The sequence below is a fragment of the Amblyraja radiata genome, chromosome 39 (assembly GCF_010909765.2).
Source record: "Amblyraja radiata isolate CabotCenter1 chromosome 39, sAmbRad1.1.pri, whole genome shotgun sequence".
Taxonomy (NCBI): Eukaryota; Metazoa; Chordata; class Chondrichthyes; order Rajiformes; family Rajidae; genus Amblyraja; species Amblyraja radiata.
The window spans coordinates 17,675,133-17,699,770 of record NC_045994.1 but is presented as its reverse complement, the minus strand read 5'-3'; the positions used below and the strand labels follow the sequence as shown (position 1 = coordinate 17,699,770).

Genomic DNA, 24,638 nt, shown 5'->3' with positions numbered 1-24,638 from the left:
AACAGAACTGATGGATTGTAAGTAGAGACTCGATGTCATGGATATTGGCCGAAGAGAGGATTGATGTTCATTCAAATCCTTTCCATTGATTTGGAGGGATGTGCAGAGAGGTTAGTGATCTCACTTGGAATTCAGCATCCACATTTATGCAGGCAGAAGTGGCATCTGCATTATACAAATACATCAAAAACATGATTACAATCGAGCCATTCAGCGTACAGATACATGATAAACAGAATAACATGAATAACATTTAGTGCATCCAATCAAAGATAGTCCGAGGGTCTCCAATGAGGTAGATAATAACTCAAACTGCTCTCTAGTTGTTGGGGAGAAACTGTCCCTGAATCTGGAGGTGTGCGTTTTTACACGTCTGTACCTCTTGCCTGATGGGAGAGGGGAGAAGTGGGAGCGACCAGATGGAGCTGTTCCCAAACCATGTTGTGGTGCACCATGATAAAATGCTTTCTTTCCACAGCGCATCTGTGGAAGTTGGTGAGAGTTGTCGGGGACATGCCAAGCTTCCTAAGCCTTCTAAGGACGTAGAGGCCTTGGTGTGCTGTGTGACTGGGAATGGGGCAGACATGGTCAGAGTGAAAAGTTGGACAAGGTGAAGGATGACATTAGAACGTGGTGTTTAGAGGGGGTTTGAGGGGTGAAGGGGGTAAGGCAGGTGTGAGTGTGCGTGTGTGCACAAACACAAGATGTCATGGCAACCCTGAATGCGGTACTCCAGGTGTGATCTCACCAATATTGTGTACTGTTGTCTCAAGGCTTAGCTACTTATACACTTCATCCCTCTGCCAAGAAAGACAATATTCCATCTGCCTTTCTCATTATTTGCTCAGCCGCAGGCCAATGTTCAAGAATGCTTTAATCCTCAGCAGATTGACAGACTGGCCTCTCCCAACTTAAACAATATGTTGCCTTTTCTATTCTTCCTTCTAAAGTGGATAACCCATCATTACCTCACATACTCTGTCGCTCACTCACCCAAACCTCTGTCTCCTGTCTTAGATACATAGATACATAGACAATAGGTGCAGGAGTAGGCCATTTGTTCTTAGTGAGGCTGAGAAACTGACAGAGATTTATCAAATACATTCCAATTTGTGGAATCATAGTATCAGAACTGGAACACTTTTGGGTTATCCCTCTAAAACATTTATAAAGCCAGCAAATGATACCCTCAGCAATCCAACTTTAGTGTGTAAATATTACCAACCTATTTATCAGTTTGAAGATAATGCAAATCAGATTAGTTTCATTTGTTATGCCTATTTATTAGTTCCACCACATAACATTTTCGAAGCTCAAACTAAACTCAAAGGGAGAATTCTATGTGCCACTGAATGCTGTCCTCATTTGTTATCAAATGAATGACATTGGGAAACAAATCTTAATTCATAGGAGATAAGAAACCATGGTGATAAGCACAAATACTGGCATTTTTTTTTTCATTTAAGTGATTTAAAACAGTTTTTTAAAGTAAAGTAGGGCTTTGGTAAGATTTCCTACGGTTAGGCTCTCAGTCAGAGGGACATCAATTGAAAATCACCATTAAGATAACAACGGATTAACAGAAATGTGTTTACACTGAGCTATTAGATAATGAAATAGTAAACAGCATCTATTCGGGGGGGGGGGGGGGGGGGGGGGGGGGGGGGAATGGGAATTACACCTTTGAGGCAATTGAAAATCAAGAGTGTTTAGGAAGGAACTGCAGATGCTGGTTTAAACCGAAGATAGACACAAACGCTGGAGTAACTCAGCAGGACAGGCGGCATCTCTGGAGGGAAAGAATGGGTGACGTTTCGGTTCGAGACCCTTCTCTCCAGAGATGCTGCCTGTCCCACTGAGGTTAGTCAAGAGCGATTTATTGTCATATGTCCCAGATAGAACAATAACATTCTTACTTACAGCAGCACAACATTACACTGTAAACAGTATAATAAACGAGAAAATAAGTTTAATGTGTGTATATATACACATACTCACACATACACACACGTACACATCAGAAACAAAACTACAATAATAGTGTAATAATAACAATAATAGTCTATGTAGTTCAGAGCTGATTGAGGTTGTCGTGTTTAATAGCCTGCTGATGTCGGGATGAAGCTGTTCCTGAACCTGGACGTTACAGTTTTCAGGCTCCTGTACCAGTGGAGGAGAGCAAGGCGGGGTTAGATGTATTTTGGATTGCTGAACCAAAGAGCTGGCACACGCAGTGTGTTTGAATGACCTCCACATGTGCCAGGGAAGTTGCAGTTCTATTTACAGCATTTAGCTATCTTTCTTTTGCATTTTACTTTGCTTCCACCCTGAATGAAGACGCACACGGAGGAAGTCTTCAGCTCTTGGCCCCCTGGACATTTAACCCAGGAACGACTCCAAACAAGGGAGGAAATATTTTTAACAGGCAGGTTTGCCAAGTCAACTTGGACCCACACTGAATAAAGTCACCATTATTTCACAGTTGGAGACACAAGAGACTGCAGACGTTGGAATGTCAAGCATGAGACAAAGTGCTGGAGGAACTCCGTGGGTCAGGCAACATCTGTGGAGGGAATGAACGGTGACGTTTGGGTTTGGTCTCGCCCCTTCTTTTGACTGAGTATGGTGACCTGACTGAGTATGGAGTATGGTGACCTGATCCTTTCTAATGTGGGTTTGTTCACCTGTGAAGTGCAAATACTGATCGAGTGTTTACAATTCCCTCGTGTTGGGTTAATCATCATTTGTGCAATAATTGAGTCATACATTTGATTTATATATTCCTGGAGTGTCGGGAGGGAATATCAACAAGGTCTTTTAGTTCTGATAGCTGTCACATGATCCCTTTGAATGACATGACTTTTAAGCAGAGATTGCTGTGAAGCCTGGCACTGCTCAATACTTTACAAATATCAGCTAGTCGCTACTACACGATAAACAGCCACTTTCTGTAGTTCTAGATCCCTGCCTGAGTTAGTACAGTCTGGTGACAGACTAAACCTTTTCAGAAACACAACAGTGAACGCTATCTTACAAGAAATATGTTATTGTCAGTTTAGTTTATTGTCACGTGTACCGAGGTACAGTGAAAAGCTTTGTTGCATGTTATCCACTCAGCACAGACAATACATAATTACAATCGAGCCATTTATAATGATAAACACATCAAGTTCAAGTTCAAGTGAGTTTATTGTCATGTGTCCCTGTATAGGACAATAAAATTCTTGCTTTGCTTCAGCACACAGAACATAGTAGGCATTTACTACAAAACAGATCAGTGTGTCCATATACCATAATATAAATATATACACACATGAATAAATAAACTGGTAAAGTGCAAATAACAGAAAGTGGTTGTTAATAATCAGAGTTTTGTCCGAGCCAGGTTTAATAGCCTGATGGCTGAGGGGAAGTAGCTACTCCTGAACCTGGTTGTTGCAGTCTTCAGGCTCCTGTACCTTCTACCTGAAAGTAGCAGGGAGATGAGTGTGTGGCCAGGATGGTGTGGGTCTTTGATGATACTGCCAGCCTTTTTGAGGCAGCGACTGCGATAAATCCCCTCGATGGAAGGAAGGTCCGAGCCGATGATGGACTGGGCAATGTTTACTACTTTTTGTAGTCTGTAGTCACATGATAAGGGATTAACGTTTAGTGCAAGGTAAAGCCAGCAAAGTCCGATCAACGAAAATCCAAGGGTCACCAAAGAGGTAGATAGTATTTCAGCACCACTTTCTGGTTGTGGTAGGATGGTTCAGTTGCCTGATAACAGCTGGGAAGAAACTGTGGGCCGGTAGGCAATGGTTTAGTTCTGCATAATGGCTGCAGGGACACTTTCACTCAATAGTTATTTTAACATTCATTGTTGCACATTTGACATGGCTAGTAAGAGGCTGTTCATCTCTACATATCAGAGATGGTTGAAACACCATCCAGGTACTTCCATGGAGAATAGCCTAGGCTTATCTTTCAACCCAAGAAGGGTCTCGACCTGAAACGTCACCCATTCCTTCTCTCCAGAGATGCTGCCTGTCTCGCTGAGTTACTGCAGCATTTTGTGTGTATCTTTGGCCACTATACGTTTATTATTTACAATCCAGGAAGGAGGAAGGTACAATCATAGAATCACAGTTTCCCAAGCACTCCACTGTGACTGTCTGTCCCTAGCCTGGTCTCTGAACATCATGGCCCATTTTGTTCCCAGGCCCCTGTTCTCTACAACCAACAAACTCACCTATTCATCAATGGTATTTTGCAGCAGGTTTTGATTTCAATGTAGCCCACGGAAGGAAGACTGAAGTAAGGAGGATATTTAAAGCTCTGGAAGAAACAAATAAGGAGAAAGTTAGGGCAGGGAGGTTTGCTATTGTATCCTGTTCAGTTATGTTGATCTGATTGTACTTTGAACCTAAATAAATATTTCATTATCTGTGTTCTTGTTATCACCATTCATTGACAGCTAAGAAAATAAATCAATTCTCATCTACTCTCACATTATAAACACAATGTGGCACCTTGGGGGGGAGTAGCAAGTAGAGCTGCGGCCTCACAGTGCCAGAGACCCATGTTCGATCCTGACTATGGGTGATGTGTGGAGTTTGCATGTTCTTCCTGTGACCACGTGGGTTTCTTCCCACATCCCAAAGACATGTGGGTTTGTACGTTAAATGGCCCTCTGTAAATTGATGAGAAAGTGGAATAACATAGAACTAGTGGTACAATGGCAGGCGTAGACTCAGTGGGCCAAAGGCCCTGTTTCCACACTGCATCTCTATATGGTGGCACAGAGTTAGAGTTGCTGGCTGACAGCGCCAGAGACCCAGGCTCGATCCTGACTACAGGTACTTGTGTGTATGAAGTTTGTACATTCTCCCTGTGACCTGCATGGGATTTCCCCGGGTACCCCGGATTCCAAACACGTGCAGGTTTGTAGCTTATTTGGCTTTGGTAAAATTGTAAAATTGTCGCCAATGTGTCTGTAGGGTAGTGCTATTGTACGGGGATGGTTGGTCGGCACGAACTCAGTGGGCCAAAGCCTGTTTCTGCACTACATCTCGAAATTAAACTAAACTAAACTAAACAAAGAATGAAGTGTGTCACCAAGTACTCGTGATAAATTTCTCAATCGGGCTGGTGAAACAAATCAATGGAGTGATTTATTTTCTTCTGGACAATTTTCAGAGCACTGAATGACTAAACAGAACATAGTTTCCATGCAAGAAACTCATGTGCCTGAAACAGTAAAAAAATAGTTGACATCAATGTTAAGTTGTTACCACATTTGTACTGTTGCACATGAAGTAAATGTCCAAAATGTAGTGTTCCTTACTTTGATTAATGTTTCAGTCATTGTTCTAATGTGACTATTTGTTGAGTGTTTTTATGCAAAAATAGTCAACCACTCGCCATAGGCCAATAGGGGTTTATAATAAAAATGATCTCTGGAGAACATGGATAGGTGACGTTTCACAGAGTGCTGGAGTAACTCAGCGGGTCAGGCAGCATCTGTGGAGAACATGGATAGGTGACGTTTCACAGAGTGCTGGAGTAACTCAGCGGGTCAGGCAGCATCTGTGGAGAACATGGATAGGTGACGTTTCACAGAGTGCTGGAGTAACTCAGCGGGTCAGGCAGCATCTATGGCGCTAAGGAAATAGGCAACGTTTTGGGTCGAAACCCATAAGGGTTTCGGCCCGAAACGTTGCCTATTTCCAGAAGGATTTCGGCCCGAAACTTTGCCTATTTCCTTAGCTCCATAGATGCTGCTGCACCATAACTCAGTGGGTCAGGCAGCATCTGTGGAGAACATGGATAGGTGACGTTTCACAGAGTGCTGGAGTAACTCAGCGGGTCAGGCAGCTTCTGTGGAGAACGTGGATAGGTGACGTTTCACAGAGTGCTGGAGTAACTCAGCGGGTCAGGCAGCATCTGTGGAGAACATGGATAGGTGACCTTTCACAGAGTGCTGGAGTAACTCAGCGGGTCAGGCAGCATCTGTGGAGAACATGGATAGGTGATGTTTTAGGTTTGAATCTGAAGAAAGGTACTAATCCCAAATCTCCAGAGCTGCAGCCTGATCCACTAAGTTACTCCAGCACTTTGTGTCGTTTTTTGTAAACCATCATCTGCAGTTCCTTGTGGCCAGACTGGAGTCCAGAGCACCTGGATATAATGTGCCACCCTTCAACTCACAGGGTTCACTGGTACATTTATTATACTGCAATGTGGGTTTAGCAGCATTTCTGGAGAACATGGAAACCAAAAAAAGAACAATCCTGACCCGAAACATCACCTACCCAGGTTCTCCAGAAATGCTGCCTGACCTGCTGTTACTCACAATCGTAATAATACTTTATTAGCCAAGTATGTTTTGCAACATACGAGGAATTTCATTTGCCAGCAACGTACTCATTACTCCAGCACATTGTGTCTTTTCCGTCTAATAATCTCTGGAGACAATTGTCTATAACTATATAATCTGTGGGAGATGGTTGTACTGATCTTTCTGTCCTGGGACACAAAGTGCTGGAGAAACTCAACAGGTCAGGCAGCATCTCTGGTAAACATTGATAGGTGTCGTTTTGGGTTGAAAAACTTCTTCAGACTAATGAAGGATCTCAACCTAAAAAGTCACCTATCCAGGTTCTCTAGTGATGCTGCCTGGCCCGCTGAGTTACTCCATCACTTTGTGTTCTTTTGTGTATTAACCACCATCTTTGTTTTCTACGTTTTGTCCTGGGCCCTCCTCCATTACCAGAGTGAGACTACATGTAATGGAGGAACAGCTCCTCATGTTCCGTTTGGGCAGCTTACAACCCAACCGTATACATTTTGAATTCTCCAATTTTAGGTACCCTGTAACAAGCCCTTCCCTTTTTCCCCCACACCTGCCTGAACTCACACCTATGTCTTCCCTCTCCCACCATCCATATTCCTTCCTCTGGCTTCACAATTTGCAAACTCTTCAATCCTTTTGTCTCACACCTTGTTTTAATTTCTGCCCTTCATCCACCCACCTCCCCTCACCTATTACCTGCCATATCCTGCCCCTCCTCTCCCCCAGCTTTCTCCCCTCCATCAGTCTGAAGGGTCCTGACCCAGAACATCACCAATCCATGTTCCCCAGAGATGCTGCCTGTCCTGCTGAGTTACTCCAGCGCTATCCTTTTTTTGTAAACCAGCATTTGCACTTTTCTGTTTCTGAATAAGTGCTAGATGGGCAGGTTTGGAGGACATCAGGTCAATGTCTGGTGTGGTGTGGTGTGGAGTAAGGTACCCACACCACAACAGTGGTACAGTGAGTAGAGACAGTGCCTCACAACTCCAAGTGATCCAGATCCATTACTGTCCTCTGACACTATCTGACTGGGTTTATTCCTGCTGCTCTGGTGGGTCAGAAGGTTAATTAGCTGCTGTATATTTCCCCTGATGTGTTGGTGTGGGCATGAAGCGAGCGCAGAGTTGTTGGGGGTGAATAAAATGGGGTTGGGTAGAATTAGTGTAAATGTGGAGACAGGCTTGGTATCTTTTAAGAACCTGTTTCTGTGCTATGTGTCTATAATTTTATGATCTCTGCCTGTGGTTATATTCTGTCCAGAATTATATCTATCTTCCAACCTTAAAAAAAATTTGTTTTTGCCCTTTACAATTTCTCTACTTTGGACTTTTGTTTTGTTTAGATTATAGTGACTAGATAAACAGAGTGAGCACGGATGGGTGGTGGATGCTTTATTTACCAAATCTGCCTTTGGGAGTAGAAACCCTGAAAACAGAGATCTTAAATATACCAATAAATGGTCAGATACTGCATTAGTGACAAAATGAAATATCATTAAATGTGCTTTTACCTTTAAATTTATAAACTCGTCTTTAAATGGCTTCCTTTCAATTATTGTGGACATTTAAAAACACCAATTAAATGTTTAAATAGATGTAAAGAAACCTCTAATATTGCTTATTGGTCTTAACTAGTACTTTAATTAATGGATGGCATCCTTTCAAACTTGTCTTTGATCATTCTTGACCAATTAAGTCTGGTAGCAATCAACATGATCCAGACAGGATGGCACCAGTAATCATTTAAAGGTTTTGTCTGAAAACAGTTTAAATATTTACAAAACGAGATATATATATAACATATATTATATATATATATATATATAAATCATTTTTTACTTTAGAGAACTTTTCATCGTTTACTTTAGAAAACTACAAAAACAAGTTGGGACATTGTGTTGTATTGACATTCTAGGAAAATGCAAATTATTCATGGAAATTATGACTGATATATATATATATAAACAGGTGCAGGAGTAGGCCATTCGGCCCTTTGAACCAGCACCACCATTCAATAGGATCATGGCTGATGCTTTGTAACAGAAGGCTAAATGCTTCACACTTTCAATAGTTTATTGGATGCTTTGGATGTTGGTCGCTCCCATTGTCTTTGTTGGTTCACAGCAATGGAATTGGAACTGTGTGTGTGTAAAATAAACAGCAAATCTCAAAGGGATTTTTAATTTATAATTAATCTTCTGTTCATCTATGTAATATGTGAACTGCGCTAAATTCTTGACAAACCTTGTTTGAGATGTAAACTGTGGGCTGTATGGCTACAATTGGAGAAGGAAGCTCCTTGCAGGTGATGATGTTGCTGGTCCCATGTGTCAATGTCTCGCCCATGCTACTTGGTGTCGTTCCCATTGCTACTACCGGTTCTGGCAAGCGTCTCATGAGGCGAGAGCCCTGGTCACCACTGGGTTGCTTCGTGCCTATGGGGTGAGGGTCGCAAAATGGATTTTGTTTTAATTTCACTTACAATACTTAATACAAATTTGGTTAACTCTGGTAACAGTTTAGCATACTTTGTACAGATGAATTGGATTTTATGTACAAGCAAATAGAACCATGTTGAAAACTAGATAATTTGGCAAAATTTGAAAGAATTTGTACACACAAATATACAAAAAATACAAACCCAGAGGATAAAAATTTGGGAATAAGTTGCATTGAACCAAAATATGGAAATATTAATAATAATAATAATAATAATGGATGGGATTTATATAGCGCCTTTCTAATACTCAAGGCGCTTTACATCGCATTATTCATTCACTCCTCAGTCACACTCGGTGGTGGTAAGTAATATTGATTTCTTTTCCCCAAATTATTCGTGTCAAATTAGGTAATGCATATAGTTTTGGTCACCAAGGATTTATATAACACTTTTTTATAACTTCCAGATGCCTCTAGGTTTTACTGCCGAAGAAGTATTTTTTGAGTCTGTCATACAGCACAGAAAGAGGCCCACCAAGCTTGCACCAATTATCAAGCACCGTTTATATTCATATTTTCTAAATTTCCACTAACTTCCCACCCTAGATTGTACCATTTGCCCGCGCAGTAGGGTCATTTAACCTACCAATGTTCAACATGTTAATTCTAGACTGCCAGTTATTGTCTAGCTTTAGAGCCCAACTGCATTAACTTTGCAGATATAAATATTTGGATACCACTTGGAAATAACAAACCTGTAAAAATATTGTATTATTAATTAGTCCCATGTACTCTACTGCCAAGCTAGGCTAGCCTTGGCCGGTTGTTTTGTCTATAAATATGTCATCCCCCCTCACCTATGTCCACCTATTACCTGCCACGCTTTGTCCTGTCTCTCATCTTTTCTTCCCCCCACACAATATGCCAATAGACTTGAATTGACACGACAGAGGAAAGACTATAACACTTCACGTCTGAAGGAGAGTCTCAACCTGAAATGTCAACCATTCCTTCTCTCCAGAGATGCTGCCTGTCCCATTGAGTTACTTCAGCATTTGTGTTAATCTTCAAATTAAACCAGCATTTGAAGTTCCTTCCTACACATTTTGGCCAATTTTCATTGTTTAGTTAGCGAGCCATCAGGTTGCAGTATTTACCATAAAAATAACCAATTGTCATTTAGTTGACATTGCAAAGTGCAGCATCACTATGACATAGGAAGAAAATCACCAAATTCCTCTAGATGTTTAAGTGTAAGATTGCTGAAACGCACTGAATCCACATCAAGTATCTCGGGAGGTCAGCAAACTTAAAGCAAACTTTTCCTCTTTTACTTTAGAAAACTACAAAAACAAGTTGGGACATTTTGTTGTTTTGACATTCTAGGAAAATGCAAATTATTCATGGGAATTATGGCTGATTGTGGTGGCTAATGAGTATAGAACAGAAAATGCTGGACAAGAAATGTAGACTGAGCGAAAAACAGAGTTAATGCAAATCAAATCTACAGATAAATACAAAATGTTGGAAATACGCTGTTGTCTGCTGGGGCAACAGCATTAGTACAAAAAACAAGAAGAAGCTGGTCAAACTGGTTAACCGAGCTAGCTCAGTGCTGGAGGGGAGAGTAGACTCTGGGATGGGTGTGCTTGAGAGGCGTATGAGGCACAAGGTGCAGGCCATCCTGAAAAACCCCGGGCATCCCCTCCATGTAATTCTGGAGAGTCAAAAGAGAACTCGGAACAACAACCGGCTCCTCTCCCTGCCCTGTAGAACGGAGCGGTTCAGGAGATCCTTCACCTCTGCAGCCATTAGATTTTATAATTCGGACCGCTAGGCTGTAGGGGGATGCATTTTGCAATTTTTAATTTTTAATTGTTAATTATTGGTCTTTTTAAGTATTTATTGCTCTCAGGTAGTGTCCACATTGTATTCTATGTATTTTCTGTCTGCGTTCGTTTTGAATCTGTGGGTTTGTTGGTTGGGGGCTTCTGGACATCTGAATTTCCCTGAGGGGATCAATAAAGTATTTATTATTATTATTATTATTATTACTTGGCAAGCCTAGCAGCATCTGATATTGGTATAGTATTGTCACATGCCCCGAGATACAGTGATCAACTTTGTTTTGCATACAATTCAGACAGATAATATTGTACGTACATCAGGTAGTCTAAGAAGAATATAACAGCGTGCATAATGTAGTGTAGAAACATATATAGTGTACGAGTCTAAAGGAGGGTCTCAGCCCATAACATCACCTATCGATGTTCTTCAGAGATGCTGAGCTACTCCAGCATTTTGTGTCCTTTTGTGCATAATGTAGTATTACAAATAAAAAACATGTGCAATGGTCATAACGGTGCAGAATAGGAGATTGGGTTTACATCCTTAGCTCATAAGAGAATCTTTCAAGAGTCTAATAACAGTCTAATAACAGTGATGGTCCCATTCTTGTACCTGGTGGTATCAAGCTGTCGTATTACTATACAACGGGAGAAGAGAGATTGGCTGCTTTCTCGATGCAGTGCGAACTGTAGATGGAATTGATTGGAGGCAGGTTTGTGTGATGTGTCGGACAGTGTTCATTGTAAAAACAAAGAAGTGCAGATGCTGGTTAATACACAAAAGGACACAAAGTGCATGGGTAACTCAACAGGTCAGGCTGCATCCCTAGAGAACATGGATAGATGACCAATGCATCACTTATCCATGTTCTCCAGGGATGCTGCCTTGCCCGCTCAGTTATTCCAGCACTCTGTGTCCTTCTCTGCCTTTTCTTGTTGTTTTGGACAGAGCAGCTGTCATACGAAGCTGAGATACATCCTGGAAGAATTCCTAGCTGTTACCAGCCAATTGAACAGTCCTCTCACCAACTAGAGTGCGGTCCTGACCTCCCAAATACCTCACTGAAGACTTTCAACTATCCTTTATATGACTTTATCTTGCACTAAATGTTGTACCCTTTATCCTGTATCTGTACAGTACAGATGGCTTGATTGTAACCACACATTATAGTCTTTGACTGAATAGCACACAACAAATGCACAACACAGGAATTTGAACCTCTCCACTTCAGCGCCAATGATGTTGACGGGGGTGGGGGGGGAGGGGGGGGGGGGGCTACGTCATCCTGAAATTGTTGTCTAGTTCCTATGTTTTGCTTTGATGAAAAGACTGTTGACTTGACACCATGTTACTCAGGTCTCTATCTACTTTCTGTACTTCGCCTGGTCACCATTCATGATGCGACCCACTGTGGAGTCAAACCATTAATGCTGCAGGTGAATAGCTTTTCATCAGAACAAGGAAAGCGAGACATCCAAATGTTTCATGTGAAAGTAAACTAAGAGGGAAGAACAAAGAGAATATCTTTCAAGTTTCTGTAGTTGTTGCTTGACCTGAACTTTTCCAGCAATTTCTGTGTTAATTGTTGGGTGTCGGTACCTGCAGTTTTACTGTGTTTTTTACATCATGCTCGTGGTTGATTACTGTCCTGTGTGCCTGTCACCCCTATTTAAATTGTGAATAGGAACAAAACTACCACCAAGGAAAGACATGAGAATAGTGTGGAAGAAATTTGAAGAAACAAGGAAATAAATTTGATGTCAGTTACATAGGTTTTACATTTTCTGGGTGTATTCTCTCTATAAAGAAGTTGTAAAAGAATACTTTTAGAAACAAATATAAATCGCTGCATTTAATCTGAAATTCGTCAAGAGCCCCAGTTATTTAATATATATAGATCTAAGTGAATGGGTCCTATTGTACATTCATTGTTGTGCATAAACGGACATAAATAGATGAGCAATTGTGACTTTTCCAAGTGAATCGGCTGAAATTAGTGGACAATAGCAGTGACATTTTTTACACGCTATTTTTTTTTTTAAATCGTGATTTTTAATGAACTCCGTCGTTCCTAATTACATTATGGGGTGCGGGGAGAAACGAGTATTTGATTTATGGGGGAAACGAGTATTTGATTTATTTTATCCAACAGATCTTTGAGGTTTGGTAGCATGCATTTAGAGTGCATTTAATCTCAAGATCACTATTTTAATAATGTCCACGCCAGGTGAGTGCACGTGTGTATGTGTGTGCGTGTATTAGACCGCGGGAAGAAGCCATGGTCTGCAAAGTATTGCAACATGGAAACAGTGCGCCTGCGCCTCACTGCGGCATTCTCCAGCACTGATTGACAGGAGCCGCCGCCTGGCCCCGCCCACAGCGCGGACAGAGGGGGGAGGGGTGCAACTCTTTACAAGCAATGAATTACACAATGAATTGCATTTTAACTCCGCCGCACATACCTCCAGGATGGCAAGTTGTGTCGATGTGCCGCGCGTCCTGTTCAATACAACAATCGCCGCATGTTCGAGGGAGAATAGAGTGCAGTCTCCCGCGGCGCCCACCCCCCCATCTCTGCCGGGGTGTGGTGGCGCCCATGGGGGGCGGGGCTAGCGGGGTTGGCGGGACCACGTGCGGGGGGCGCCGCTATAAAGGCGGCGGTGGCAGCGGCTGCCATTACTCAAGGCGCAGCAGCTGCAGACAGTGAGCGGTCGCGGCTCAGTCACCCACCCACCCCGGCACCGACAACAACAACAAACACCAGCCGCCGCTCCCCACACACACACACACACCATGAACGGACAGATCAACGGCCTGCACCAGAACCTGCTGGACGAGAGGACGTTCCTCTTCACCTCCGAGTCGGTCGGTGAAGGTCACCCAGGTGGGTGATAGTAGCTCGAGCCTCGACCCGCGGGCCACGCGCCGTTCTGGAATGTTCCCGGGGCCGGGTGGGGGGGGGGGAGGAGGGAGCGGAGCCGCCGCGGGAGGGGGGGGGGCACAAGGAGGGTCGGTTTCCCGCCTCCACCGGGAGGGAGGGAGGGACGAGAGCCGCGGGCGGGCGGGAAACGTCGAGCTGGTCGTCGTCATTAGCGGCAGCGCGGGGCCCCTGGTGCGCTGGCGGGCGGGCAATGGCCGTCCCGCCCCCTCCCCTCCCTCTGGCCGCCGGCTCGTTGCCCACCCACCCCCACCCTCACTGACCGCCGGCCCGGCCCGGCCATGCTCCCCCTCCCTCCCTCCCTCCCGCCACCTTGTGCCGCATCGTCCCGCTGCTGCTCCGGGGAGCGGCGCCGCCCAGTGGCCAAGGGGAGACGCGGGCACCACGTGGAGCATGTTGTCCGGCGAGGCCGTTCAGCCCAACGCGCCCATGCTGGCCCCCGGCCCACCTTTGGACCTTTCCCATTCACTACCTGCAAAATGTCTTTTAAATGCTAAAGATAGACACAAAATTCTGGAGTCACTCAGTGGGACAAGCAGCATCTATGTAGAGAAGGGATTAAATCACACAGAGTGGTGAGTCTCGAACTCTGCCACAGAAGGTAGTTGAGGCCAGTTCATTGGCTATATTTAAGAGGGAGTTAGATGTGGCCCTTGTGGCTAAAGGGATCAGGGGGTATGGAGAGAAGGCAGGTACGGGATACTGAGTTGGATGATCAGCCATGATCATATTGAATGGCGGTGCAGGCTCGAAGGGCCGAATGGCCTACTCCTGCGCCTATTTTCTATGTTTCTAAAAGCTTGAGCCCCTATTAAATTGCTGTTATGTTACCTGCCTCCTCTGGCAGCTCTTTCCACACACCCACCACCTCTGTGTTGCCTCTATTAAATCTTTCCCATCTGACGTTGATTCTTGATTCCTCTACCCTTGTAAAAAGTCTGCTACGATCTGCTGTTTCTCTCATGGTTGTCTTCACCTCTGAAGATCACCTCGGCCTCCTGGGCTCCAAGGAATAAAAGTGTAGGAAGGAATTGCAGGTGCTGGTTTAAACCAAAGATTGACACAAAAGGCTGGAGTAATGGGACAGACAACATCACTGAAGGGTTCAATGTCTACCGGCCCAACCTCTCGCTGAACTTTGGTTCATTAAGTTCCAGCAACATTCTCGTAGAACACAGTGGTGTAGTTTGATATATTTTCATTATTTATTGTGCAGATAATTGGCGAATAGGTATTGTTGGATTAAAAAAATGGTAGTTAACTTAAGAGTATGGTTACATAAATCCCTTTGCCTCCTCAATATCTTACAATCTGGCCCTAGCCAATTTAACGTAATCCTGATGCAAGGTTTTGACCTAAGCGTCAATAATCCCTTCACTGCTGGGTTCGTCCAACGGATTGTTTCTGGATTTCAGCATCAGCAGTCTAACTTTGCCACTACCCTGTCTCGGCAAACCATGTTTGTTTCAACCTGGTTTGCTTGTCACCTCTAAATGTTGGAAGTCTAAGTGTGCCAAATGATAATCTTGGACATGATTTAAGATTCATGATCTTTATATATAGAGTGGAGGTTCTGAAAGTATCTGAGAGGCATTCTTTCAATGTATTCCATTTTGCTGAACCCCAAAACTTTGGAAGTGAAATAGTCTGATGGAGACTGGGTACAGGCAGATACAAGGGAGAATCAACGATGGTGGGTTTTGTTGTGTTAACTGATGATAACTGTGTTTGCAGATAAAATCTGTGATCAGATTAGTGATGCTGTATTGGATGCCCATCTCAAACAAGACCCGGATGCCAAAGTTGCATGTGGTAAGATTTGATGTCAGAAATGAGAAGCTGATTATGTTAACGAATTACGTACAGTCACAATTGTTTTATTTTTAAACTACATTGAGACAGTTTGAAATGTACATTGAAAGGTTTGAAATGACATGCCCAATTATCGTCATATAAATCTTTAAAGTCTGTTTTGTATTCAGTTTTGTGTTTTTAAGGTATCATGCAGCACTCGTGTTTTTAAACAACCCATATTTCCTAATACCGTTCAAAATATTCTTCCTCCAATATTTTCTTAATTTGGGAATATTTGTAGTGTAGAGAAAATAACAATCCCATTATTTATCTTTGCACTTCTTGTGAATTATAACAGGCCTCTTCTTTTGCAGAGACTGTTGCAAAAACTGGTATGATTCTGCTGTGCGGTGAGATTACCTCTAGGGCTGCTGTCGACTACCAGAAAGTCGTACGAGATACTATTAAACATATCGGGTACAATGATTCATCAAAAGGTACGTCACTATATGGGTATGCCTGACTGCTTTGGTTGGTGTGTGTTAACTATGTAGTGACGATGAACTTGTGTTACAGGCTTTGACTACAAGACCTGCAACGTTCTGGTTGCTTTGGAGCAACAGTCTCCAGATATTGCACAAGGTGTTCATTTGGACAGGAATGAAGAGGATATTGGTGCTGGTGATCAAGTAAGACCAATTTGTCAATGTTTGCAAACTATTTGTTTACCATTTCTGTTCTTAAACTGACTTCTCAATTGCTTTTCTTTACCCAGGGCCTTATGTTTGGTTACGCCACAGATGAGACTGAGGAGTGTATGCCCCTGACCATTGTTCTTGCTCACAAACTGAATGCTAAAATGGCAGAGCTGCGCCGTAATGGCACTCTGCCCTGGCTCCGGCCAGACAGCAAGACACAGGTGAGATAAGATTGGTGTGACTTTTGGGGATTTATAACAATGAGGTATATTTGGTTGCTCATGTGAAGTGTGATAAAGTTAATCAGGTTATTGTCACACCCCTCAGTTGCTGTAATGAGCACTTTGTCTTATTTTTAAACCAGCACCTGCAGTTCCTTATGTCTGCATGTGTTGGAGTAACTCGGCTGGTCAGGCAGCATCTCTGGAAGACATGGATAGGTCCCTCTTCAGAAGGCCATCCTTCAGTCCTAATCTGAAACATTGCCTATCTATGTCCATCATCTGCAGTTCTCTGCATTCTTATTACTTCCTTGTCACACCCTGATCTCCTCAAGGTTTTGCCAACTTGTTAACAGTGTCACCTGGCTCTTCCCATCAGCTGCTCGTGCTCCCAGCCAATCCCCCTATGTCCAGTTGCTTTTAAACCTGTGTGTCAGTCCATACCAGAGAAATTCTGATGTCTGACCTATCAAACTTGTCCTCATCTGCTTTGCAGGTTACTGTGCAGTACCTGCAGGACCACGGTGCTGTCATTCCCATCCGCGTGCACACAGTTGTGGTGTCGGTGCAGCATGACGAGGAGGTTCCGCTGGATGAGATGAGGGATGCTCTGAAGGACAAAGTGGTCAAGGCGGTTGTGCCCAGCAAGTACTTGGATGAAGAGACCGTTTACCACCTGCAGCCCAGTGGACGTTTTGTTATTGGTGGACCACAGGTTGGCTGGAGCAGTTGTTCTTTGTTTCAAGGCTTCTGAAGCAGCCGAAGTGGCATCTTAGATTAGCTTGTGCCCCATGAAGCATGGTTTTCTGCATGCATTTGGCCGTTGCTGCTTCTGTCTCTGCAAACATGCGGCAAGATTTTTTTGTTTTCTACTGCTTTTTGCCACATGTCTATTCATTTTGGCACTGCTATTTCTTTTAAGCCAGGTTATTTGTCACTGGTAGGATCACAGAGCGTTACCGATAAACTCTCTTCACCCAGTGCTTGCCTGTGAGAAGGGTTGCTGGATAGAAACCAGGAGCAGAACGATTCTGTTCTGTCTCCTTTAAGCACAGGGCACCCTGCCTGGGTTGCCTCCACATGGCCTAGATTGCTTGAACTTCCTGGGATAGAGATTTGCTGCTTGCTTGGGGCTGTTTGTTTTCTGAGTGATGTGAAGTTCCTTGTTCATTTATTGAAAGGGATATCTTGATTTAATATGAATGCTGACATATTTTGCAGTATTTAAAATTAGTGGAAGTTTGCTTTCTTTTACAATGGCTACTTGTATTTCCAGAGCTGTGGGAGTTTTGTCACTAGGTATACTGATAGCAGGGAAATGGGGACTAATAGGCGACATTGAGCCTGTCGGATCCACACTTGCTCTCTTGATAGACCTGGTATCCTATATATGCATTCCTCTTAATTATCCAGTCCCCTTTTTGAATAGTGCAAATCACGACTACCTCTGGCAGGGAACTTCTGACTTAAAATTATGTTTATCCTTCTGCCATTTGTTTTCCCAATTTCATTAGATCTTTGTCCTATTGGATCTAGAGCTTCTTCCAATTGAATAGTTTATTTTTATCTACTAACCATGCCCATTGATTTTTGGAAAGATCAATCCCAGCCACACTATCCATGTAACTGTTCCACATCCCGGTGACATGTTTTTCTATATCTTCTGCGCCTCCTTTTCCCCCTAAACAGATGCCTTCCTGTCTTTTTTTGAAGCGCAGTACATGGAACTGGATGGTACTTTAGTTCTCTGAACCAGAAGGTGATTTATGACTGACTTGCAATGTGCTTCAGTTTTGAGTTAGTCCTAATTCATCTTGTGTACTGAGCACCTGCCAGTACTTTACTAAAATTCATTCACTTAAGGAAAGTAGAACCATGTTCCACTAGCTCGAATTCTAGTGACAATACTAACAACTGTTCACTTTTTTTGATGTTAATTAAAACTTCAAAACAAAACGCCTTTCAAAACAGGGAGATGCAGGCCTGACTGGGCGCAAGATCATTGTTGACACCTATGGTGGATGGGGTGCACACGGGGGTGGTGCTTTCTCTGGCAAGGACTACACAAAGGTGGATCGTTCTGCTGCCTATGCTGCTCGATGGGTTGCCAAGTCTCTGGTAAAAGCTGGTCTGTGCCGACGTGTGCTTGTGCAGGTGAGTCACTGATGAATGCATAGAGCATTAAAGTAAACCACATGGAATTGCTGCGTGTCAGGAGTGACACCGTGGGCTCTGATCTAAGCTGCAGTTGGACAAAAAATGGGGATTACTGAACAACAAAACCCTGCTCATCACATCCACTTGGTGTGATGAGAAGAAATAGGCACATTGTGAGATGAGCAACACTTGTAGTATTTTGCATCATTCTCCTTGGAACAGATAGTCTGGGGCATTTTCTGTAGAGTGCAGGAGATTGAAGGGTGACTTGAGGTATATAACCGAGGGGTGTTGATGAGGTTTCCCTGATAGGAGAATTGAAAAGTAGAGGGAATAGATTTAAGGTGAGAGCGAAAAGGTTAGTAAGGACCCTGAGGTACAACGTTTTAACACACCAATGGTGGCTATAAAGAGGAAGTGGTATAGGCATGTATTTTTACTATGTTTAAAATAGATTTGGAGAGGGACACCTACGGGATCTCCGGTTGCCAACTATTTCTGCACCCCTTCATAATTCCCATGCCCTCCTTTCTGCCCTGGGGCTCCTCCATTGCCAGAGTGAGGCAACCTCGTATTTTGCTTGGGCAACTTACAAACTGCCTGGCCTGCTGACTATCTTTGGACAGGTTCATGGATAAGAAAGGTTTGGATGGATATGGGCCAAATGTGGTTCAGGCGGACATCTTGGTTGCCATTGCAAGTTGGGCCAAAGGGCCTGTTTCTATGCTGTATGATTACAACTAATGGGAAGAAGCGAGAATGTGCTTTTTAAGGGGTAATGTGAGTGAGGTGAGAAATTAATAAGTAAATGATCAGTCTGCAGCCATACAACGGCAAAACTATTGGACAGTTTGAGGATCCTACATCCATCTGTTCTTCAAATATAGCACATGCATGCCTGAAAGGATTTGTTTAATCCATGGTGCGTGTGCTGGGAAATAAGCTGCATCATCCACTGACTCAGAAGGCTCATAATGGCTGAAAAGGCTAAATTCTTGTGCCATGTTGTATCATTTGCTTATCGCTATTTGGAAGAAACCGGTAATTGTGATGTTGGACATTAATGGGATGTTTTGTCTTGTTTGTTTAGGTATCCTATGCTATTGGAGTTGCACACCCTTTGTCCATCTCAATTTTCTCCTATGGGACATCTGAAATGAGCGAGAAGGATCTTTTGAGCATTGTGAAGAAAAACTTTGATCTGCGTCCTGGTGTTATTGTCAGGTAAACATTGGTCGGTAGTAGACGGGTAGGGTGGTAACAGTGTGGTGAGTTTGAGATGTGGGGGGGGGGGGGGGGGGAAAGAGTGAAGAATTGGATGATTGGAAGACTTAACACATTTGAATGTGTTTTCCAGGGATCTGGACTTGAAGAAGCCAATTTACCAGAAGACAGCAGCCTATGGCCACTTCGGTAGGGATAGCTTCCCCTGGGAAGTGCCTAAAAAACTTAAGTGCTGAGTGTGAAGTCTTTCTCCCCAGATCTGTTGGTGTATAATACAGAGAAGCTGCAGCATCTTGAGGAGAAAGACCCCCTTCTGTATAACCTGTCCTCCCATAACTCCATTTGCTAGTGGAAAAATATCGGTTCTTCCCTCTGCTCCCATCCCCTATCACACAGAGATTGTCCCGAGCCCTCTTGTGATAGCCACTGCCTTGCTAATGTGTAGTTTTTTTTGTTCAGGGTGAGGGTTGAAAAGGACCATAAACAAGAGGATCAATTTTGGGGTTTGGGTGACCAGACACTCCGTGTTCCCAGTACAACTGTAACCCGAGTCTGCAAGACCTGCTTTACACACCACTCCTTAATCAAAACTTGTAGTCTTGCTTGGTTCTAAACTATTGTCAGTGCTTGACCCAAACATTGGGGCACTTCCAGTGATGGTGCTTATTGTGTAGCCCTGGCCCTTCAGTGTAATTTCAATGTCCTGACTCTCATGCAGTCCTATTTTTGGATTAGCAATGCGGAGTTTAAAATTCTCACTACCATCCCCTATTTTCTTTGTTTGAGGACGTACGTAATGATTTTTAAACAGCAAAAGGGTTTTCAAAGGAATTAACAACAAGCTATGCATCGTTGTTTCTGCACTAGCCAAACCTCGTTTTTTAAACTTATTTTTTGAACGGGCTCTTGTGGCCTTGATTAACAGGTCAAGGGCTGCTTCCAAGGCCTGCAAGTTGCACACTTTGGTATTTTTTTTTATCTTTAAGGAAATATCCATAACTGCACAATGAGCTCCTGGGTTTCTGACAAATGAAGCCATTCAGCCATTGTTAATGAAACTGGTGTCGATACAGAGAAGCCAGTAAAACGATGGCTCCAGGAATCTAACCTTCATACTTGAATAATATTGTGTTCCTATTTATTCTGAGACTTGGTGTATTACAGAGAAGCCATTGTCTCAGTAGGCAGCTTAGAAACGTCGTATTTTTTAAAAGATAAATATATTGCAATTCCTTCAGTCACAGTATCCCGGGTAGGCCCAAGGTGTCCTACAGAAAGCTCTTGGGTTGACCTACAAGGGGTCTGGCTGGTGTTAAACACAGGGGCAGGCGTGTCCAGCAGTTGGTGAGTGCCTCTTGGCCAGTGTTGTACAGAGAAGCTGGCCTGTTTACATGCTCTCTGCCACTGCTGTGATCGGCAAGTGCCTTTTTGTAACTTAGCAGTTATTACGTATGTCTGCTGTCAGAAGTCCAAATTCTAAGATCTCAATAAAGTGCTAGGTTCTCCATATAAACTTCTCGTTTGTGTGTCTGCATCTTCCTTATTACAACAGCTGCAAAGTTCTACTTGGAACTGAGGGTAAGTTTAACACTGGTGCTGTTAGTTGATCCTGGATCAGTTGGGGGGCAAAGTCCAGGCCTTGCATCTTCTGTACTGGTGTGTGTGTGTGTTCCTGAAGTAGGAACTGGTGGCTTAATGCTTCGTTGATTAAACATTGCGTATGTTTGCCCACAATTTCCCTAGCAACTGATGCTAACTGTAGCGGGGCTTTATATGGACCTTGTTCACAGCCTTTGGGCACTGTTAGTGTGATATCTTGGTCTAGCTGAATTGTCAGAATAAGCCTTCAACAAAACCTCAATTCATTCCTAGCTGCTTTCCATTTCAAGTTTATATTTCAACTAAATTATCAGTAAACACAAGTTTGCATTTCCTTCATACAATGGCTTACTTGCTTTGTAGAACAATTTCATTTTCTATTAAAGCAAATTATCTTTTAGGCTTGGAGCGAGCGAGAGGTGATGTTTGCATCTCCAACCAAAGTCAAGATGGAGTTTCCTTGGTGATATTTTTAAATGTCTGTCCTTGGAGATCAGATATGGGTGAGATGGTGAAGGGGAAGCGCCTGTTGTTGGCTGCAGGCACTGCCCACCCATCAGTCCCGTACAGGACTTGTTACAGCCCCTCTCCCATGTCAAGTCCAGCGATTTGACAGATTTACAATGCTGAATCAGCTTAGACGTGCATTATAGGTTGAGATTTATTTAGCTATTAAATAACCCCTCTAAACCTGGCTTCTCTAGTCACTTCCACCCAGACCACTGTCATACATTACTATATACCCAACGGCATATCATTATTGGTTCTACCTCAATTCTGGTCTAGGTTCTGCAATATCTTGCCTCTGCTGCACCACATTGGATTATCCCATCTGCTCCCATAATATAGATGTACTTAACTCTGCTTCAATATTCTGAGACAATAAAATCCATCCTATAATTTAAGTGGAAACTTACAATTGTACACATGGATAATTAAGCTGCTCTAACATGGTATTTCTTAAACAAATTACTACAGCAGATTTGCTTTGTAGATGCACATGTAATGATTCAAGCAGCCACAGCTGGCATTGAATGTGTCAAACATGAGGTTATTCACGTTGGTACCAAATCATCTAGTGACATGGTGGTGTTTGGAAGTACCAAAGGGCAGAGCAACCTTGAACAGTCACTGAATACAAGCATTGCACATAGGACCATTAGTAATGGCAGCAAATTATACCTTAGTTTTCACTGCAAGAGTGACTATCTTACTGTAATGCTCAACTTTGATGAGACTGCAGCCGGCATAATGCACAGTTTTGGTCTTATCCAAGCAAGGATATACTTGCCATGGATGGAGTGCAATGAAGTTTCAGTCCCATGAAGAGAAATGCCATTAACTCCTCTTCACTGGAATTTGGAATAACATTTAATTGAAATGTACAAAATGTTGACACTGCAGGGAAGATTTCTATAGAATGAGTTCCAAGGACTGTGAAGTGTTTTCAGTGATGGATAATATAACAAAAAAAAGTTCTAGGGCATTTCCATCATCAATGATGGTGGCAATAAGAATGCAAATGGTTGCATTGTGTCCATTTTCACCAAGTTCCAAATTTAAGATAATTCTCAACACTGATGTTTACACCAATACAGCTAGTGGCCGTACATAGATTACAGTAAATTACAAGACACCAACAACTAATGCTCAAGGCTTGTGTTCCAAAACCAGCTTCAACTGAATTATTTGCAAGCTATGCCTAGGGTGATGTAAAGGGATGGGCTGGCAACATTCTCCAACATGAGCAAGGCAGTCAGCATAGCAAAGATTGCTGGAGTAACCGGATCAGGCAGCAACCCTGTAGAACATGTTTAGGTGACATTCAACAGAGTGCTAGAGTAACTCAGCAGATCAGGCAGCAGGTCCTGGAGAACATAGGTGATGTTTTGTGTCAGGATGCCTATTCCAACATTTGTTTTTCCTTGGTAAACCAGCATCTGCAGTTCCTTGTTTCTACATTTATCTCCCTTGGACCTCAAAGGCACCACTAGACCAGATCAATGCAGGATCAGCCACATAAGTTGTATTCACCAGACTTGTAAAGACACTCGAGTAGCAAGTGACTGACCCCACTCCAAACTCTTTCTCACCATCTGAAGATCACATGGATTGTAAAGGAATATTCTCCATGTGTCTTACCAGTTTTGAACATTGAGGGATCTTGAAATCATGAGAACAATTCCAAGATACTGTCCATCAACACATTTATTCCATCCACAGAATACACTTTTAACTTGGCTAGGCTGTTCTGACAGCAACTCCCAAATCCACAACCTCTACCACCCCCTGCTGACTACCCTGCAAGTTGCACCCAACTTATTGTCTTGCCAATATTCCCCAATCCCCTTCATCACTGGGTCTAAACCTTAGCCCTTCATACCCAATAGCAGCTTGGGACTCCCAGCAGGGATATTAAGTTCTAGCCTTGGTAATGTTTGTGAATGTTCTCACCTTCACCATTCTAATACTCTCTTGGCCTTCCGTCAATCACCTTCATTGAGCTTGAGTTTAACATGCAGCATCCCAACCTGCAGTACATACATTGTTTTCTTGTGTTTTAAAATTCACGTCTGCATTAGAATCCATCCTTGGCTACTTCCCCTATTATGAAACCAGGATGTCTACTGTGCATCCTCCAATCTATAGATAATGCTACCCCTATCTGATCTCTTGTTGATTGGTGATGTGGATTAGAAACATAGAAAATAGGTGCAGGAGTAGGCCATTCGGCCCTTCGAGCCTGCACCACCATTCAATATGATCATGGCTGATCATACAACTCAGTATCCTGTACCTGCCTTCTCTCCATGCCCCCTGATCCCTTTAGCCACATCTAACTCCCTCTTAAATAGAGCCAATGAACTGGCCTCAACCACCTTCTGTGGCAGAGAATTCCAGAGATTCACCACTCTGTGTAAAATATGTTTTTCTCACCTCAGTTCTAAAAGATTTCCCCCTTATTCTTAAAATTAACTCACACCTTGTGATGCGGACAGAATAAGAACAAGTAGAAATACAACATTCCAGACAATTTATACTATCTCCTCAGAACCCTACCATGAATCCAACCTGAACTGGTTTTGATTATTGGTCATTGACTTGAAACATCAACTCTTTTCACAAATTATGGCACCTACAATGGTGAATGCAAAGTAAACCTATATTAAGCACACTCTCAGTCTAGTCCTGGTAAGAGTTGGGCTATTTCCTGCTCCATTTTCATCTAGCTCTCCCAATTCTTTGAGCACCTATTTTCAAAACTAAACCTTCGGCCTAATTAGATTCATTCCTGCCCGAGGTTGATTAAACAGAACTCCAGCTATTTCAGAATGTGGGTTCCATGGTCCATTATCTGTACGTGTAAAAAAGAACTACTGTAAAACC

The 24,638-nt window shown here is 43.0% G+C and overlaps 1 protein-coding gene across 1 annotated transcript; it reads left to right on the top strand.

The window, feature by feature from the left end:
• Positions 1 to 13,280: 13,280 nt before the first annotated feature.
• mat2a (methionine adenosyltransferase 2A) lies at positions 13,281 to 20,207 on the top strand. Its single transcript, XM_033014003.1, has 9 exons — positions 13,281 to 13,504; positions 15,293 to 15,370; positions 15,727 to 15,849; positions 15,929 to 16,041; positions 16,128 to 16,271; positions 16,768 to 16,986; positions 18,243 to 18,425; positions 19,519 to 19,652; positions 19,786 to 20,207. Exons 1-9 carry the CDS (start codon positions 13,414 to 13,416, stop codon positions 19,886 to 19,888), a joined length of 1,188 nt encoding a protein of 395 aa, XP_032869894.1. The 5' UTR covers positions 13,281 to 13,413; the 3' UTR covers positions 19,889 to 20,207.
• The last annotated feature ends 4,431 nt before the right edge of the window (positions 20,208 to 24,638 follow it).

Coding starts and splice junctions, on each gene's coding strand:
- mat2a (XM_033014003.1), top strand. CDS start 13,414: ATGAACGGACAGATCAACGGCCTGCACCAGAACCTGCTGGACGAGAGG. Junction 13,505..15,292: donor GGTCGGTGAAGGTCACCCAG/GTGGGTGATAGT, acceptor CTGTGTTTGCAG/ATAAAATCTGTGATCAGATT. Junction 18,426..19,518: donor GCCGACGTGTGCTTGTGCAG/GTGAGTCACTGA, acceptor TTGTTTGTTTAG/GTATCCTATGCTATTGGAGT.